At 43.2% G+C, this 19,714-nt stretch overlaps 1 protein-coding gene and 1 long non-coding RNA gene across 2 annotated transcripts in view; one reads left to right on the top strand and one right to left on the bottom strand.

Annotated features, from left to right (window-relative positions):
* The window catches only part of LOC144772959 (nicotinamide N-methyltransferase-like), a 151,379-nt gene extending 132,675 nt beyond the window's left edge, over positions 1 to 18,704 (top strand). Inside the window, exon 3 of the mRNA XM_078657666.1 lies at positions 17,110 to 18,704. Within this exon, the coding sequence (XP_078513792.1) occupies positions 17,110 to 17,536 (427 nt within the window). The 3' untranslated portion in view covers positions 17,537 to 18,704. The remainder of the gene's footprint in view (positions 1 to 17,109) is intronic.
* The window catches only part of LOC144772960 (uncharacterized), a 940,307-nt gene that overhangs the window by 29,578 nt on the left and 891,015 nt on the right, over positions 1 to 19,714 (bottom strand). The window lies entirely within an intron of this gene.

The raw sequence follows: 19,714 nt of genomic DNA, 5'->3' as shown, positions 1-19,714 counted from the left end.
TTTATTATTCTGGAGTTGTTTTCTAGTGAGACTTTGCGGTATTCTGGTTCCTTCAGCCATTCACATCAGTCTTTCCTGTATTTTCTCAACTTAAAGTCAATATAAAATGCATCTAGCTAGTCACCTTAGATACGTTCTCCAGATAGTTTTCGGACGCTCTTTGAGTTCTGGGTTAATATATGAGTATATTATGCCATGAAAAATAGAGACCCCATTTTACCAAAATCTGCATCACCCAAACAATTACCTCTGCTCAGCTATCAATAAAAGAACAGAGCTTCCACCTGCAGGAGCCATTTTATTTTACACATATATGTTTTTCGTCTACAAGTGCAGTTTCGACAGCTGATTACACGCATAAGCACTAAGGGAAGCTGAGAACCTTAGAACCGGAGCCAAGGACGCACGTTGACTTGTGTTCACCAGAACTTTTCAAAAAAAGAATTTTGGTCACTCAGTGATAAATTCAGAGAGCAACCGCTTTGGTATATGGCAGTGATACATAACCGTCTTCAATACTGTTCTCCACAAAGGAGATAAGAACAAATGCCAGAGACAAGTTCATGTACGGAAAGCAGGCAATAGTATTTGTTTAACTACTGGTGCAGCCGCACGAGTGTGTGATGGTAAAGGCGTTTAAGTAATTTAGCAGAGTGTTTATGTTCCTGCTGGGAACGCACAGCAGCGCTGAGTAAAAGAGGACTACATTTCACGATGAACGCCACTTTCCAGGTGTGAATCAGAGAGTGTTGACTATGGAAGCTTGAAGACCAGCAGATATTACGGCATATGTAAAGTGCATGTGCTGGATTAGTGCCATTCCTAGACGAACAGTGAATCCCAACCCTCCCCTGCCCTCATTCATTCTTATACTTGAATTAAAGCACACAAATGCAAGTTACACGTGCACGTCCGTTTTCGTCATTCTGAGTTCAGACTATTGTTTTTAATTTACACCGCACAGATCAACACAGACACAGAACCACTAACAGACAAATATAACCCCAGACAGAGGCAGGGATATATTCACACACACACTTACTTTCATAAAGATACACACACTAGCACAGAGAAAACACAATCACCGGCAGAGCTCGCATACACAGTAACACACTGCCATAGGGCAACTTGTAAACTTTAACACAACAACAGCACAAGAGCATATATGCCACGAGTTGGCAACACAAGGATATTTTTGTCCAAAAGAAAAGTAAACAGGACTATACGATTAGTATCCAAAGATGAATATGAAACCACTTGCCACACTGTGTAATAAAGTCGATAATATAGAATGAACAATTGGTTTATTATTCCCATTTGTTAATTCGTTGCTAGATAAGGTTGTTTTTGGAGAAAGAGCATCATTTGTGGGTGAAAGAACAGTAATAATTGAACGAGTCTCGGTGCACTTCTTTTATCGCCAGGTTCTGCTGAGGTGTCTGTTAGCGAGCACTCATGCTGGGCTACACCTCCCTGCGGGGTCAGGAGCCGAGCATAGGAATGTCAGCGAGGCACCCCCTATTAGCACTCATGCAGGCCAGGGCCACACCTCTCTGGTGGCTCAGGAGCCGAGCATAGGAAAGTCAGTGAGACACCCCCTATTTCTGCTGCCCACACGCAGCAGTTTCATTTAATTACCGACAATACAGTCTCTCTAATGCAATATCGTGGTAATGGGGATTACTGAATCACCCTTCAGCCTGTGCATCTGCTCTCTACCTCGGAATTGGCTGAGAATTCAGCCGACAGCATAAGGAAAAAAAACAATAACAAGTTTGTATGTACAGTGACCTTGCAGAGTCACGTTTCTAACCCTAACGAGGCTCAGGCAATATGGCTCTAAGCATTTAACACCCACGTACACTGCAAACCAGGAGAGTTTTCAAAGCTTAAAGTAGGGAATGGCTCAAAAGCACATATGATAAGCACAGCACGTTTTACGAAGCCAGCATCGTATGTGTATAACATTTTTTTTTAAGCAGCAAACGTATGAATATGAAGGTGAAAGTGTACATTGAAAGTAATGTACTCAGCTACCAACGTTTCTGTTACTTCACGTTTCTTCTTCCCTCCGGTCGAGTTTTTAACGAACACTACGTTTGAAATCACCCAACCATATTTGCCAATTTTTACAATGGACATCCTCCTTGGTTGGTTCGCGCATTTAAGATGCGGTATAGAGAGTGGATCATGGTGGCCAATGTAAACTTAGTGGCACCATGGTCTGGTTTTTGGGCTCCTGTGCATGCCAGTTCTCTGCAGACCAGTCACGGGCGGCTCGCAATTGTGGGGGGGGGAGGAGGGGGGAGAGGGTGTAACGTAAATAACGTACCTTCCTGATGCTGATCCCGATCTTGGTCTTTCGCCGCCTCTGTGTCCAGTCCTGGGCCGGTCCGACTCCGGAGCAGGTCTAGAGCAGGAACAACTTCAAATTGCGCGGCCGGTGTTTCACTAGTCTCAGCCAATCCAGACGCTGCATTAGCAGTGCCAGGATTGGCTAGGGCACAAATACCGCCCGCCCACTGGGAGACCTGGGGGCTGCCATGGCCTCTCTGGTTCCCTTACCCCCTCACTCTCTGAAGTTACAGTAGTGGCTGACTGACAATGCGCATGCACAGGCTGGTCATTAAATGACCAACCCAAGCCCGATTATGCGCACTAAGCGCTCCGCTGCAGTGACAGTCTGACTGTCACTCAAACAGGGTTGAGTGCTGCCGCAGCCCCGCCCCCACCCCATTTAGCGGCCGATTTCTGCCCGCGGTGTCTCAGCAGCGCAAGAGTTGAGACTCAGAGAAATTGAATTGCTTTGCTTGCTATAACGAATTTAGGGGCAATGTGGCTAGTGGGGCAACGCCCCAGCGCCCCCAATGGAAGCACCGCCACCTCTCCCTATGCTCTAAAAAATTGCAAATGATGTCACTTCACTTTCCATTGAAATCATAAACTCTGTCAGTAGAAGGCATATTCTGTTCACCACTAAAGTTCTAACAAATCCCCTCATTCTTTCAAAGCTAAGCCTGATCTCAAAAGGTCAAAGTTTACAGTATTTTCCAAGCTCCCAATCATAGAAATGATAAAAATAAACGGTCTCAATACAGCTCATTGTCCCTTTGTTGAAGTAATGCCCCGGTTACTTACCGGTAATCTTCATTACTCCGAGTCCATGTCTTCCTCACCACAGTAATTACACATGAGCGTCCGGCTCCACACAGAACTCCAAGTATAAAACAAAAAAATGCTCTAGTCTCCCGCTCCCTCCTCCAAGATGGCCCCCAGTGGCTCCAGCCAATCCCATAAAGGGATACAGAAATACCAACACGACCTGAACAACCAAGCCGCAGACATGAAGCCACCAAAAGGGCCGGGAGGGAAGGGAAACTATACTGTGGCGAGGAAGACATGGACTCGGAGTAATGAAGATTACCGGTAAGTAACCGGGGCATTACTTCCTCGTCCTGTCTTCCTCGCCACAGTAATTACCCATGAGCCGATACCAAAGCAATCAGCTTCATGCAAGGAAAACACTCCACAGAAATCATGCAGAGAAACAAATTACAATCACAAGAGGTACAAATATTCCACAGAAACATACACCTCAAGGAATCCCAGCCGACAGAACAGAAGAGGCAAAGGAAACAGAACCCCCACCACCAAGCTGAAGGCGAAAATGGGACATGAAAGTATGCGGGGACGACCAAGTGGCAGCCCAGCAAACATCCTCCATGGACACCCCCTTAAAAGCGGCCCACGATACAGAAACAGATCCGGCGGACCGAACCCGAACAGAAAGAGGGGGAAGATCAGAAACAGAACCATAAGCCAACAGTATGGCCTCCTTAATCCAACGACTGACAGTGGATAGGGAGGGCTTCAGGCCCTGACGAGACAAACCAAAAATGACAAACAAATTGTCAACCATACAAAAGGAAGAAGTGCGTGAAAAATAAACCAACAATGCACGACGCACATCCAACCGGTGGAGAAGGCAATCCCCAGCCGAGGAAGGATCAGGACAAAGAATCGGAAGAAGCACTTCAGCAGAACGGTGAAAAGAAGAATCCACCATAGGAATAAACGTAGGATGAGGGCGCAAGACTACACGATCAGACAAAATGACCAAAAATGGAGCAGACCGCAGGAAGGCACCCAGCACACCAATACGCCTGGTAGATGCAAAAGCCACAAGAAACACCACTTAAAGTGTCAAGAACTGCAGGCCCACCGACTCCAAAGGCTCGAAAGGAGCCGACTGCAAGGAACGCAATAATAGAGGAAGGTCTCAAGGAGGAGAACAGAAGACAGGACGGGGACGTTGCAAAGAAAGCGACTTAAAAAGCCGAGCCCCCAAAGGAGAAATTTGAACCAAAGGCAGGACATGAAACGCCCGAATGGCGGCCCATTGAGCCCCGAGAGTGGAAATGGCCAAGTCCAAAAGGAAACCATCAAGTAAAAAAACTGAATCCGAGCAGGGTCCAAAGAAGCCAACGACAGCCTGTGACACACACATCAAGAGGCAAGTCATCCCAATGCTTAGCTTAGGACTTAAGAGTAGAAGGCCTCCGAGATTGCTGAATGATGCCAGCAACTGCAAAGAACAACCCGCACCAGCGATCCCCACTCAAGAGCCAGGCCCGCAGACCCAGGGACCGGAACACAGGCAGAGGTAGAAGAGGACCCAACAGAGGATAAGGCACGAACGGTAACGTCCAGCCCGGAGATACAGCCAATTCCAGCAATAGGAGATACCAAGGACGACGGCACCACCTCGGAGCAACCAGAAGGACAAACGACCCCTCCCCTTGATCTTCCGCAATACCCTCGGAATCAGGGGGACAGGACGAAAGGCACACAACAGGCCCCTCGGTCAAAGGAACGACAGAGTGACCACACTCCAAGCATCCAGACAAGGCATAAATGCGTAAAAACAGCATAATGTGGCAGAGGTCCGGGAAGCAAAGAGGTCTACAATCGGAGACCCAAACATCCACCGCAACCCTCCGAACCTCAAGGGTGGCGGGGACAAAGACCCCACGGAAGGAAACACACGGCTCAGACAATCCGTCACAAAGTACTCCTGACCAGTCAGGAAAAGCTCAGACAGGACGCCAGGCTCATCTCCGCCCAACAACAAACCGACGGCCCAGGCAACCGAGGGAACGCGACAGTCCGTCCGGACCCACACACGGTGACCCCGCGGAGATCCGAAAAGGTCAACAGACCCAACAGGAAGGACCCAGCCTCTCGGAGTCAGAAGAACAAGACAACACCGCATGAGGCCAAACCCCCGATTCATAGAAACCCCCAGAGAAGTACCCTACCTCAGCAGGCCGGAATCGGCAGTGATAACCCGGGAGGGAACAACCAGAAACGGGTGGCCCCTGGACAGACGACAGTCGGCCAACCACCACACCAGGACCACCCGAACCCCCGGGGACAAAGGGAACAAAACACACACATCTAGGGAACATGGGTTCCAAATGTAACAAAAGTGCGGGACACCCACAGATATATGTGAAGGCAAGCCCATGGCACGGTCAACAAAAAAGCAGACATCAGACCCCGAACCCGCAATCACAGGCTCACAGGATGAGAAGGCCTCGACAACAGGAACCGCACAGCAGACACCAGGGACAGAATCCGAGCAGGCGTCAGGAACACTGTGGTATTGGTTGTATGTGTAATGTCGTGCGCGTGTCTTGTCTCGTGTGTGTGTTAGCGCGTGTATGTGTGTGCGTGCGTGGAATGTATGGAATGTGAGGAGTAGGGAATGTAGCGAGAAGAGAAGCGGGCTGGAGGAGAAGGGTGGAGGTTGCTGTTGTGTTTGGTGTCGCTGTTTATCCTGTACTTGTGAAATAAAGAAGAAGTGCGGAACTTGAACCTGCCTACGAGTTTCACTTTCAACATATGGCGACGAGCGGGATTTGAGACTTCACAGCGGCACTGAGCACGATTCCGGAAATTATATAAAGAAAAAAAAAAAGAAAAGGAGTAAACGAAATATCTACGTATTGCTGAGGATTACCGGACCACCCTTCCTGGCATTAATTTTGGGCATCTAGTCAACGGAAACCTTGTGTGGTAAACTATTTATAATTTTAATTTCCAGCAGCGCCCACCTGTTACATGATGCCGTTGATGAGCATTTTTCAAGTAACTCGCACAAGTGGATGCGCGAGTAATCATCCGTGAGTGTACCATCGATGCGGCTAGCTGTATGACGTGTTCCACATTCCCTTGAGCTTCCGTAGCTGTGTATCCACGTCGCTACATCGTCATCACGTCCGACGACACAACGTGGCAGCCATTTTAAACTTGACGATTGTATCCTAGCAACGTGTTCAGTACAACACCGAGTGCTGAGTCCGACGCTGTTGGTGTTCTTCGTGTGTTGATTCAACAAGGAACTTTAAGTAAGCACTCTGTCGTGACTCGGTGTTCGTGGCTACTTCTACATTTGAATTTTAAGAGCCAGCCAACTAAATTCTTGACAGTGAACTTTGGTGAACTTTTTGCCCAAACTAAACCAATAACATCCACAATACTGAGTGAACATTGGTGAACTTTTTGCGCAAGCATCATATCTGTTTGGATTGTTGTTTCCTGTTTTCCTTTTTTGCTTATTAGTCTTCTTTACTGACCCAAATGTCTTCAATTCTCCCACCGCCATTCTTCTTAGCGGAATCTGGTGAACCTCCCATAGCATGGGATTTATGGCTTGATATGTTTGAAGCCTATGTTGAGGTTTTAGCTGAAGAAGAATCTTCTCAGGAAAGGATGGTGTCTTTACTTAAACACAGACTTGGCGCAGTGGGGTTAAGGGAGTTTAAAAATTTACCTAAAATTGATGATGCTGGTGACATGGGTGTTTATCAATGTGCTGTTAAACAGATGCAGGAAAGGTTTGGGAGGAAGATTAATGTGGTAATGGAGAGGTTTAAATTTTATTCGAGGGCTCAGAAAGCGGATGAGTCAATTGATCAGTATGTTTCAGCGCTAAGGGGTTTAGCTGTTACGTGTGAATTTGAGAGTATGACTTATGACCAAGTTCTACGTGACCAAATTCTTATGAAAACAAAATCAAAAAAGATCCAAGAAAAGTTATGGTCATCAAGTAGTACTTCATTAAAAAACGCTATTGAGGTAGCTAGGGGTGTGGAGATTTTGGACCAGTGTATCCGTGAAGTTGGAAATGAGAAAAGTGATCCTGCATCTGGTTCAGTTAATGAGATAAATAAGGGTGATAAATCTAAATCCAAAAATGAGAATAAGGCATTTATGAACTACACTAATAAGAAAAGCAATGAGAAAAGTTATGAGAAAAGCAATGAGCAAAAGAAGTTTCTGTGTTATAGGTGTGGATCGTCCAACCATTTAGCAAACTACAAGTGGTGTCCTGCACTTGACAAAATTTGCACGAATTGTAAAAAGAAAGGTCATTTCACTAGAGTGTGCCACAATTTTAAGGCTAAAGTTAATTGCATTCAAGAAGATGATCAAGATGATATAAATTATATCCAAGATGATGATGCCTTTCATGTTGTAGGTGAAATTTGCAGTGTACATGATGAATCAGTAAAGGTGAGGGGTAGAGTCAAGGAGCTACCATCTACTATTGTTAACATTGATGGTTTAGAAGTTAAGATAATGGTAGACTCTTGTGCGTGGTACACCATTATGGGCATGGATCAATTTAAGTCACTTTGGCCGAACAGATCATTATTAGTTCAGGATGTACACCCTGGGGGTTATACTGGACAGAAGATACCCTTAGAAGGATTTATATTAGCCAAAATTAGTTTTGGACACAATTCATGTCATGGCAAAATATATATATCTAACAAAGGTGCAACCATTTTAGGATGGCCACACATGTTTGATTTGGGCATGAAAATTGATCCTCGTTTAGAGTGCCCTGTTTATTCTATTCAGGATGATTGTCGTGAAATGAATGATTATTCATTTTTAAAGGAAAAATTTCCTGATGTTTTTTCCAATAGCATCGGCAAGATGATTGGATTTAAACATAAAATTATTTTAAGGGAGGGCACATATCCTGTGAAGCAGAAACTGAGAAATGTACCTATCAGTTATAGAGAAAAATTGGGTGAAATACTTAAAAAATTGTGCAAGGATGAAATTATTGAACCGGTTGAGAGCTCAGATTGGGTTTCGCCAGTCGTAATTTCTCTTAAATCCAATGGCGATTTGCGTTTATGTGTTGACCTAAGGTGTTTAAATGAAGCTATTTGGGTTGACACATTTCCCCTTCCAAATTTGCAAGAACTTACATCTTCTGTTGGTGGGTCTTTTTGGTTTTCCAAGATAGACTTAACAAGTGCGTATCATCAAATTGTTCTAGATGATGACTCAACACATTGTACTGCTTTCATTACCACTGAAGGGATGTTTAGATATAAACGCATGCCATTTGGCCTTGCAAGCGCGTCTGCAGTATTTCAAAGAGAGATGTGCAAGATCTTACAAGGTATTAAAAATGCTAAAGTATTTCAGGACGATATTTTAATATATGGAGGTCACAAAGAATGTCATGATGAAAGTTTATATGCTGTTCTAGATGCTCTGAGGAATAGTGGACTGACCATCAAAAATGAGAAATGTGTGTTTGGGAAATCTGAAGTGGAGTATTTAGGACACATTATATCCAAAGATGGTATTCGACCTAAAATTAGTCATGTTGATGCTATTCTAGCTGTTCCTGAACCTGCAAATAAGGAACAATTGATGTCGTTCTTGGGGTTAACAGAATTTTATTCACGCTTTATTGAAAACTATGCCTCGAAAGTTGAACCATTGAGATTCTTGTTAAAGAGGGGTGTAATGTTTACATGGGGCGAGCATCAAAAAATGTGTTTTGAAAAATTGAAGAAAGAGATAGTTACAACACCATGTTTAAAACCATTTTTGCCAAATGCTAAATGTATATTATCTGTGGATGCGTCTGGTCATGGCATTGGTGCTGTATTTTCTCAACGTGTTAAATCAGAAAAGTGGGTAGTCGCGTATGCCTCTTGCACATTAACGAAATCAGAACGCAATTATTCCGTAATAGAGAAAGAATTATTGGCTGCTTCATGGGCTGCTGAGAGATTCAGGATGTATGTGTGGGGGAAGAAATTCAGAATTCTTACCGATCACAAACCATTGGTTAACATTTTGAGACCTGAAAGTGGAAAGAATTTGACTCCTAGATTAGCTCGTTTGGCTTCAAAACTACAAATGTTTAGTTTTGATATTGAGTACATTCCTGGTAAAGACAACGTAGTTGCTGATGGTCTTTCAAGATTGCCAAATATGGATTCGACGGGAAGTGAAACTAATAGTGATGGTGAAATAGCCTTCACCATCAAGGATGTATTTTTGATAAATGAAAAGGTTGTTGATAGTATTGTTTCAGAGGCATCTTGGATGTGCGAGATGGACAAGGACGTGGTTTTGAAGGAGATTAAACGGTTCATAGTTGATGGGTGGCCAAGAGAATCCAGCTTACGTGGTGAGAGTGCTGCATTTTCAAAGATTAGAGAGGAGTTGTGTATTGTTAATGATATTGTTCTAAGAGGTGACAGAATTGTGCCTCCAGTTGGTTTAGGAGAAAGCATCGTTGGAAAGAGTCACATGGGGCACGGCGGTATGTCCAGCACTAAGAGAAGGGTTAAGGAGTGGTTTTGGTGGCCAGGGGTTGATTCTATGGTGGATAGATTAGTAAGGAATTGCAAGGTTTGTGGGGCTAGTGATAAGGTAGCAAAACCATTGAATGTGCCTTTAACTATGGTGGAATTACCCGAGTATCCATGGCAAAAAGTGGCGATTGATTTCATGGGTCCATTCTCAGCTATATCTGCAAAGGATTGTTACGCTATTGTGTTGGTCGATTATTATTCGAAATGGCCTGAGGTGAGAATGGTAAGTGGAATGACTACGGAGGTGGTCATTGAGTTTTTAGAAGATGTATTTTCAAGAGAAGGTGTTCCAGAAATTTTGGTTTCGGATAATGGACCTCAATTTGTATCGCAGAAGATGGAAGAGTTCTTGGTAATAATGGGTATCAAGCATATCAAGTCATCACTATATCATCCCGAAAGTAACGGTCAAGTTGAGCGCTTCAACAGGGTGGTTAAGGAAGTGATTGAATTGGCATTGAGCGCAGGCTTAACCTGGAGGAAAGCTCTACTAGAAAGGTTAACTGCATATCGTGTGACTCCGCATTCTGCCACAGGGAAGACGCCTTTTGAGGTTTTGAGAGGTAGGAAACCATTTACTGGGTTGGTTCCTTGGTGGTTGAGAAAAAGAAATGAGAGAATGCGGTGCAGTAACAATGACATTGATAAAGAAATTAGATCTGAAGTCAAGAATTATCAGGATCGTAGCCAGAGGTATCATGGAGGTAAATGTAATTGGCCTTCGGTGAAGATAGGTCAAATGGTTCGGGTGAAGAATCCTAGGATTGTGTTGAAGGGTGAAAACGTATGGTCCAAACCTTTGAGAGTAATGAAGGTGTTTAGTGGTGCGGTGGAATTGGAAGATGGTAAGAGGTGGAATTTTGGACAATTGAGTTTTTGTAATGAGAGGGATGGTGCGGTAGGTTCATATTCTGGCTCTCGTTCTGGTGGAGTTGATGAGGGGACGTGCAGTGGGTATATGTTAGGTGATGATTTTGGACTAAAGAAGGATGTGACGTCAACTGGTAACATGGTTGGTTGTGATGCTAGGCGTGATACAGGAAGTGATATTAGAGACATTGTTAATGATGTTTCATCTCGTTCTGATATTAGTGTTGAAGGTGGTAACTTACGCCGTGGCAATAGAATGAGGAAGTTGCCTGCCCGGTTTTCTGATTTTAAATTAGGGTAGTTTTCGTGGTGGTGTCTTAAGTTGTTGAGGAGGAGGGTGTGTGGTATTGGTTGTATGTGTAATGTCGTGCGCGTGTCTTGTCTCGTGTGTGTGTTAGCGCGTGTATGTGTGTGCGTGCGTGGAATGAATGGAATGTGAGGAGTAGGGAATGTAGCGAGAAGAGAAGCGGGCTGGAGGAGAAGGGTGGAGGTTGCTGTTGTGTTTGGTGTCGCTGTTTATCCTGTACTTGTGAAATAAAGAAGAAGTGCGGAACTTGAACCTGCCTACGAGTTTCACTTTCAACAAACACCATCCCCAACCGAGACCCGAACAGAGCCCCAACGAAAGTCGACACCAGCGCCGCAACCAGGGAGGATATTGGAACAATCACCAGGAATCCGTGAGGCACCAGGACAAGGCACACTGACCGGACATGCAACTCCGCCTTCGAAGAAAAGAAGCAGAGATCGAAATATCGACCATAAAGGGAAAAACACCAATGCCCTGCCTTGCAAATGGCCAATAAGAGGAGCCAGAACCATAGCAAAAATCCTGGGCGAAGGTACCCGGAACCGAAAGTGACGACCCAGGATGGTGAAACAGAGAAACTTCTGAGAATCCGGGTGAACAGGCATCAGTGCGCCTACCCCAGCCGTTCACAGCCAGCAGGTAAGCCCAAAAACAAGAAACCGGCAAAGATTTCAACCGACCGCGTGAATCCCAGATACAGGACGCGCGGTCGGCAAGGGGCACACCACAACATAACCTCCCGCTCAGCAGGAAGCGCAGGAGCGGCCCCAAGAAGCGAGCCCACCATGCGAACTCCTAGAATAAAAAGCACCACAAGTCCGCTGAAGCAGGACAAGGCGCCTGGCAATAAAAAAGGGGAACAAACACAATTATAAACATCAACTTTGAACATCACGAAGGATATAAATATCGAAAACTAACTTCCCCCCATCCAAATACCCAAGGTGTACAAGGGGTTGCTCAAGCAAGAACCCAGCCCCACTCACCTGACCAGCAGGGAACACAGCACTAGGAGTAGTGCAGAAAAAAAGAACAGGTCGTGTTGGTATTTCTGTAACCCTTTATGGGATTGGCTGGAGCCACTGGGGGCCATCTTGGAGGAGGGAGAGGGTGACTAGAGCGTTTTTTTGTTTTATACTTGGAGTTCTGTGTGGATCCGGAGGCTCATGGGTAATTACCGTGGCGAGGAAGACAGGACGAGGAGGTAATGTCAATCTAGACTCCTTTCAAAATGTTATAATCAAAAGTGGACTAAGACACTTGTAACTACGTTACACACAGTTGTATAGATAACCCTCATAAACCCTATGTATTTTGTGCGGTTTATCTTGGTTCTCCGCCCCACATAGACGTTGTGGCATTTATCATTGGGTGATCTATTGTGCTACATGCCAGCCTCAAACCTGAGGTCAACTCTGGAGTAGCGTAGTAGTGTCCAGAGAAAGGTGCCGCCACATGGGAAGGTTTAACTTAAAAAACGTACCAACATCCAAAATCATTTTATTCTAAAAAGGATGTGGTCTGTTATTAAAAGGAACACTTGGGTATACAGATGGATCGTGTAACTGGGTCCTTGGATATCACTTAGAACAAACTGTCAACATGTTTCTGCTCCCTTTGGCCCAGCCGGGTCTGTGGAGCATTCGTCAGGACAAAAACAGATTTAAAATTAATACTCACACCCTTTGTGTAGTACATCAGGGGTTGTAATCGCCCCCACTGTGGTTTGTTTTGAAGGCTCAATTAACCTGAAAGAGAGATCACAACTTGTTGCATATTTGTTAGGCTGTGGCTTGTGTACCTTAGCATGTTCTGTTCTAATTCTATTGCACTCTTGTATTGATTATCTGTGCTAGCATATTTTGCTTGTCTGAATTCTTTAAACAGTGTTAGCATATGTGGGATTTATTGGCGAATTGCAGTGGGAAAGTTAATCGTGAGAATCAGACGACTTCGTGTTTGTAAGACAGAAAAACACAAGAAACCGTGTTGGTTTTGGTTTCTATTGTGTATAGGTTCATTAGACAAAGTTCTAGGCCGACTGCGTCTGGTTTAGACAGTGAGCCATTAGTATTCCCTAACGAACACGAATAGGATTTACTTTTATTGTGCAGCATAGTTTTAAATACCTTTGCATGGTGTTCTATACATACAGATAGCAAGCAATCACATAAAACATTACCTTTAGGAGTAACAGATTTTGTGTCCTCGGGGGTAAAAGGACACGTGGGTCCCAGGCTGTGAACAGACAAGGGGACGGTTTTAGATGCTTACCGTTTAGTGGTTGCTCACCCTATTCGTGCATACGGCAAAAAAACTTTGGTAGTAGCCGTGTGACTACCTCACCCGCTAAGGAAGGCGCGTTCCGCGTCTGGTGCTGGCGCTGCCCCCGGACGCGGAAGTGTCGTCAGAATGGAGTATTTCTATTCTCAGTGTCATAGTAATAAACGACGGACACGCACAGTTCGATTGCGTGTGAACATCAAAGAAGGACTATCGTTCATGATGTAAAATTCGAAGTCGTAATAATGAACGACGGACATGCTCAGGTCGATTGTGTGTAAACATAAAGAACGGACTGTCGTTCATGATGTAAACTACGAAGTCTTATCGTATTTCAGTGATAATGTATCAAGTTTATATGTGGTATCCTGTCTTATGCAAAATGGTGCCACTGGACATTATCATTGAGTCCATATTGATGAGTTTTAAGTCTGTTGACCCACCTCTGTTCTTTTTCATAAAGGGTTTTTTCTGCATTCCTTGTTTTGTCCATCAAAATTTCAATTACAGTCCATTTTAAGTCCTCTGCTTTATGGCCTGTTTCAACAAAGTGTGTGCAGAGTTTCGTAATGTTCTTCTTTAGTCTTATATTACTTGTATGTTCGCCGATTCGTAGCTTAACCTTCCTGCAGGTCATGCCGATGTATTGTTTTTTACAGGGACATGTAATCATGTAGATAACATGTGTCGAGTTGCATGTAGTATGTTGTCTCTGGGTCCAAATTAATTGCTCAGTCAATTGTAACGTTTTGCTGGTGGTAGTCAAGTTACAAACAAGGCAAGTCCCACAGGGGTAGTGGCCTGATATTATGGCCATTGATGGATTTCTTAAGTTGCCAGTTATGAACTGTTTCTTCGGGCCAGTGTGCACAAGGATGTCTTTTAGGTTGCGGGTTCGGCGATTTGCAAATCTAGGTTTGGGCCATGAAAGATTGCCTGATGTTAGGATTCACCAATTTTTATTCACCAATTTTTGAACCTTGTAGGTGGCCGAACAATATGTGGTGACATAAGTAATCAGATCTTTTATAGGTTCCTTTACAAAGGTGTCCAGTAAGGCGGTTCTAGGTTGGTTGTTCGCCCTTTTTCGACATTTTGTGATGGTGGCCTGTTTGTAGTCACGTCTCTGGAGTTTTGTGCTCAGTTCTAGTGCCTGTTTTCTATAGTCGTTTTGTTGGCTACAGTTTCTTTTGAGTCTTAAAAACTGACTATAGGGCAGGTTGTCCCTCAGAGGTTTAGGATGAAAGCTTTTGTACGATAGTAAGCTGTTTTTAGCTGTTGGTTTGGTGAAAGTTTTTGTTTCAAGTTGTCCGTTTTTTACAAAGATTGTCAGATCTAGAAAATCTATACTGGTGTCATCTGATGAAAAGGTAAATTTTAAACATTCATCTCTCGTATTCAGCCAGTCCATAAATAGATTCAGATCATTCTCTTTCTTCCAAATCATCAGGATGTCATCTATGTAACGCTTCCAGTATAAAATACTGGTAGCGAATGGATTGGTGTCAGAAAAAACATTATTGCTTTCAAATTGGCTAACGTACAGGCCTGCCACCGAAGGGGCAAATGCACTGCCCATGGAAGTTCCATGTCTTTGTAAAAATAAATTACCATCAAATTCGAAGTAATTTTCAGTCAGTGCCAGCCGGCAGCATTCTAGGACAAAGTGGCGTGGTGTTCGGAAGTTCCACTCTTCAGAAAACAGGGTGTCTTCCAGCATTTGCAGTGCCTCTTGCTGGGGTAGACTAGTGTATAACGACTCCACGTCGAGTCCTACTAATAGCATCGTTGATTTGTCAAAAGGCATCTCAAATATTTGATTGAGAAGATCTCGAGTGTCCTTCAGATATGTCGGTGTTTTTTGGACTAGGGGTTTCAAGAATTGGTCTGCAAATTGTGATAGAGGCTCTAATATTGAGGCTATGCCCGATACTATTGGGCGTCCTGGAGGAGGAGATCTATTCTTGTGCGTTTTCGGTAATGAATAGAAGAAATGAATCTTAGGTTCTTTCGTAGTTAGATAATCTGCCTCCTTCTTAGATATCCAGGCATTAGTCTCTGCTTCATAGACCATCATAGCGATGGAGTTCTGTAATCTCGGTGTTGGATCAGAGATTATTCTGGTGTAGAATCTCTCATCAGCAAGTAACGTTAGGCATTGTTGTTTGTAGCCTTCTTTCCCAAGGATAACAATACCACCACCCTTATCTGCGGGTTTTATGACAATTTTGTCATTACTTCGTAGATCTTCCAAGGCTTGTCGTTCTTTTTTTGTCAGATTTTGATAGGTTCGGTTGTTCTCATTGCCCATTTCGTCAATCCCTTTCAAGATGGCTTGCTCGAAGGTTTGGATTTCTACAGGTGTTGATATGTTGGGAGGGTTAAAAGTGGATTTCCTCTTCAAATTGGTGTCTCCTTCCTCTGTTCTCTGTTCAGTACCTGAGAAATAGGCTTTCAGTTTTAAAGTGCGACAGAATTCAGCCAGCTCACATTTGAGTTTGAAAGTATCTTGGGTTGGGGTGGGCACAAAGCCAAGTCCCTTGTTAAGGACGTTTGTTTGGTCTTCAGAGAGGATCAAATCAGTTAAATTGACAACTAGTGACTGTTCTTGCTCGTCCCTGGTTTTTTGGTTGTCATGCTGCGTGTCTGTATGTTCCTCTGTTGGTCTTGCCAAGTGAGGGTCTTGTGACGTCCTCTTTGTTGTTGGCCTCTTCCTAAAAAAGACTGTTGGTTAGGATTCTCTGCTCCTTGCATAGGAAGGCCCATCATGTGAGGCATGTGGGACATGCCTTGATCAAAGGGATTCATCCATGCTCCATATGGTGGCATGTATGGTTGAAAAAATGGGATCCTTTCAAAATGTATCACAACACAGTGAGTGTAACATTCTAATAGTGCAATTCATCAATACAAGATAAAGAACCAAAATCAACTGATAAAAATGTTTTAAAAACCCCTTACTCCAAGTGAATAGTGCTACAGCATCGCACGGCTATACGAAGAAATACACGTCCTCTAGGAGTTGCTGGAGATAATAATATGCCTGTGCAGTGTCAAAAATGACTGAATTTTAAAAAGGGCAATATATACCTCCTAGTATACATCCTGTAGAAATTGCAAAAAAAGAGAAAATGAAGCATCGGTTGGCCTGAGACATTGTTACAGGGGCAAACCTTGCTTTCCAAATTGTTCTGATATCCAAGTTGGAACCAAAGTAAGTATTTGCTCATATCTGCTCTAAATCGAAACAACAATGAACGAGTCCAGTGTCCTATGGTATTTCATAAATAAGTAGTCATAGGATGCTGCGAATTAAAGTTCAGATATTTTACAATGCACCTCTCAAAGCCATACTCGATGCAGCCTAACATGGCTTATCAATAAGGACTTGAAGACTCACCTCTTAAGAATCCTCCTCTCAAACTAACACTCTCCTATCTTACTCTCACCATTTTGTCTAAGGCAACTTTCTGACACTGATGTGCTTAGTTATTTGTAAACTGATTTCTTACCCACGTTGACCGGTTTCTGCTATACCAATGCATAAATAAATACATACATACATAATGAAATATTTCAAATATATTTTCTATGTGAAATAAAAACTGTAAATGCAACTATCCAATTCTGCATCTGATATGTGAATGCTGTTGGGGTGAAATCATCTTTTAAGAATGTGCTTATTTATATCCGCACATTTCAAAATGAAGATGGCTAGATCATACACATGTTGTGCTCATTTGTCTTGTGGAATCATTGAGTATAGGTTTGCACATTCGTTATCCTAATTGGAATCTAATCTTTGTTGTTAAGAGAATGAGCCAATTATAACCCCTTCCTCCGATGTTTTTTTCATACTGAAATTATTTGACAGCTTTAATAGAATACGAGCTGCAGTGTTGCTGGTAATGTATTTCATACTATAATTGAATTTATAATTTCTTCTAGAACGACCGTTCCAGAAAAGGAAAAGAGATTGAGAAGAGCAGTCAAGGAAATTCTGCACTGTGATGTCCTGAAAAGAAACCCATTGGAGCCACTAGAGGGGCAACAATATGACTGTGTGCTCAGTGCTTTGTGTTTGGAAGGAGCTTGCAAAACCAAGGAGGAGGTTTGCTGTGCCTTGAAAAACATCAGCACCTTGTCAAAGCCAGGGGGGTACCTTGTGCTATGTGGGGACATCAGCTGTAATTATTACCAAGTTGGCAAAGTGAAGTTTGCCTCAATGAGTTTTGATGAGGAATTTCTGAGAGCAGCAGTTAGTGGTGCAGGGTATACTGTTGACAAACTTGAGCTTTCTTCCGTTGCTGACAAGGAAGCAGAGAAAGAAACGACAGACTATAGTGGGGTGTATTTCCTTATTGCCCACAAGTAACGATGTTGCAGAAACTGAGAATTATAAAGGTAAATTAGAAACATCACCTTTGAAATATTAACAATCAAAATGTATTAATTTTTATTCTCTGCTTCAGCTATCTGGTAGCCATTTAAAAAAAAAAATCACTTAAAGTGGTAGCTTGGGGTCTTACTTTAAGCATAGCATTATTTGGGTTGAAACAGGATCTGCCTCCCTCAGTTGACCTGTGGTCTGCCTGCCAGGTTTAGCCTTTGCCACTGAACTGGTATTTCGTTCATTAAATCTGGTTTGGGTACCATGGTGGGACTCATTTGGGTGAAAGAAAACAGTGCCATTTGGAAACTCATGCCATAACAACATGCCAGTCCATTCAGCATTTTTTGTTTACTTTACCGAAACAAAATCCCCAAAGTGGGGGTATGTGTGAAAAGACAATGTCCAATATATAATGTAAGTTGTCTCCCAGTGCAAAGGAGATCATTTACCATTCTGCCTGTCTGGGACCACCACACTGTACAATGGGCCAGATCAATAATAAAATAGCTGGCAAGGCTTAACTACTTCTGGCCTGGTTAGGGCTACCCTTCCAACAGCCTTCTAAATAAGGCAGCCCTTCTGACACTGTGCGAGATGACGGTTGTGCCACACTGAGGGGGTTGCAGATTGCAGAGCCAGCTGCATCTCTGCCCTCATAAACAGTGTTCCCCTTACCTCCAAATGAAGTTGGGGTGTTGTGTGTTGGGCAAACAGGACTTCCATCATTTTTGGAGGGTATCCTAATACCACCCAACTCTAAATTAAGATGTAAACATGTAACTCGTGTCCATAAATAGTGGCATGGTGTTAATGTTAAATGTTGTAAACTCTTATCAATAATTTTTTAGTGACAGTCTTAAACTCTACCCTTTATCAGAGATTCGGCTGAAGCAAGGGAGGAAACATCTCTGTTTGTGCACTTGCTCAAGGATTTGAAACTAATGGTAGCCCATTAAAGAAGGCTGAAATTGGGAAAAGTTATTGAAATAACAACTATCTACTTTGCATGAAAATGTTTTTGGCAACAGTTAACAACTCTTATTCATTATTATCAAGATATAGTCAGCGCTGTAGTTTTCATTAAAATTAGTGTGTTTCGAAATGTATTTTCGTTTAATCATATCCAATAAATTGTAGTATTGACAGAAAAGGTGTCTCTTTATTAAACGTATGGCTTTAGGTAAACGCTTTCACTCCTGTACACAGATAGGACTTTGTTTAAATAATGCTGAAGGTTTCATTGGTGGACGTTTTTTGGTTGCTGATTACAAAGGAAGCAAAACGTTGTGCACATCATTCAGGAAATTGTTATTACATCTTTAGCATAGTGGTTCTGGATCTCCTTATTTCAATGGTTATTTAATTAATCTTGTTTTATGAACATGTCCATCCTTTTAGAGAGACCTATCTCTCTCTCTTGCTGCCACATTCCATCCAGAGCATGCTCAACACCACGGATGGGGCCATGTTGTGGAGAAGTATACGTCACTTCCTGATAATGCCATTTTGTAGGAGTCCTGACTCTTTTGGTCATAGTTTATGTCTGATTCTTTGTGTAGGGCTGTGTCGTTGAAGGGAAATAATATCACACCCTAACTTTTGCAGAAATGTGTTGTGCTGTAGAGGCAATTGATAAAAGAACTTGCAGGTTACCAGCCCTTCTCAAACAAACCTGCAAATATATAGAATAGGCAGATGCCCATGTCCTGCAACCATGAACTTAGCCAGACATGGTATGGATGCAAGGGTTATCACTTGAATAGCTGAATATCTCACAGTTCTATCAACATTGAAAGGGTATGACTTAGTGCCGAAAGGGTGCTCTGTGTATTCTGCCCTACCCAAGCCAACAATCCAGTGCCTTACACACAGTTTAATGGTACTAAAGGTGAGTGCTGTATTTCATAAAGGAAGCGGTGAACCGTAGTTCTCCATGGAGAAAGATTCCAGGGATTTGTCCAATTGTTATTTGAAAGAATGAATGGGAGAGTTGCAGAGCGCGCAGCTACACCGAGGAGTGTCCCAGCACTAATGGGCAAAGGCCATGGTACATTTCCACCCCCAAAACCTTACTGCTCCACAAAAGAAAGACAGGTTTTAAGTTTTTTGCGAAATGCTCTCTCAGGAGGGATCAGGCTCAGTTTGCATAGAGGCTCATTC

This window comes from Lissotriton helveticus, chromosome 8 (genome assembly GCF_964261635.1).
Source record: "Lissotriton helveticus chromosome 8, aLisHel1.1, whole genome shotgun sequence".
In the NCBI taxonomy this organism is placed as follows: Eukaryota; Metazoa; Chordata; class Amphibia; order Caudata; family Salamandridae; genus Lissotriton; species Lissotriton helveticus.
Note: the sequence above shows the minus strand (reverse complement) of the source record. Positions and strands in the feature narration are given on the sequence as shown.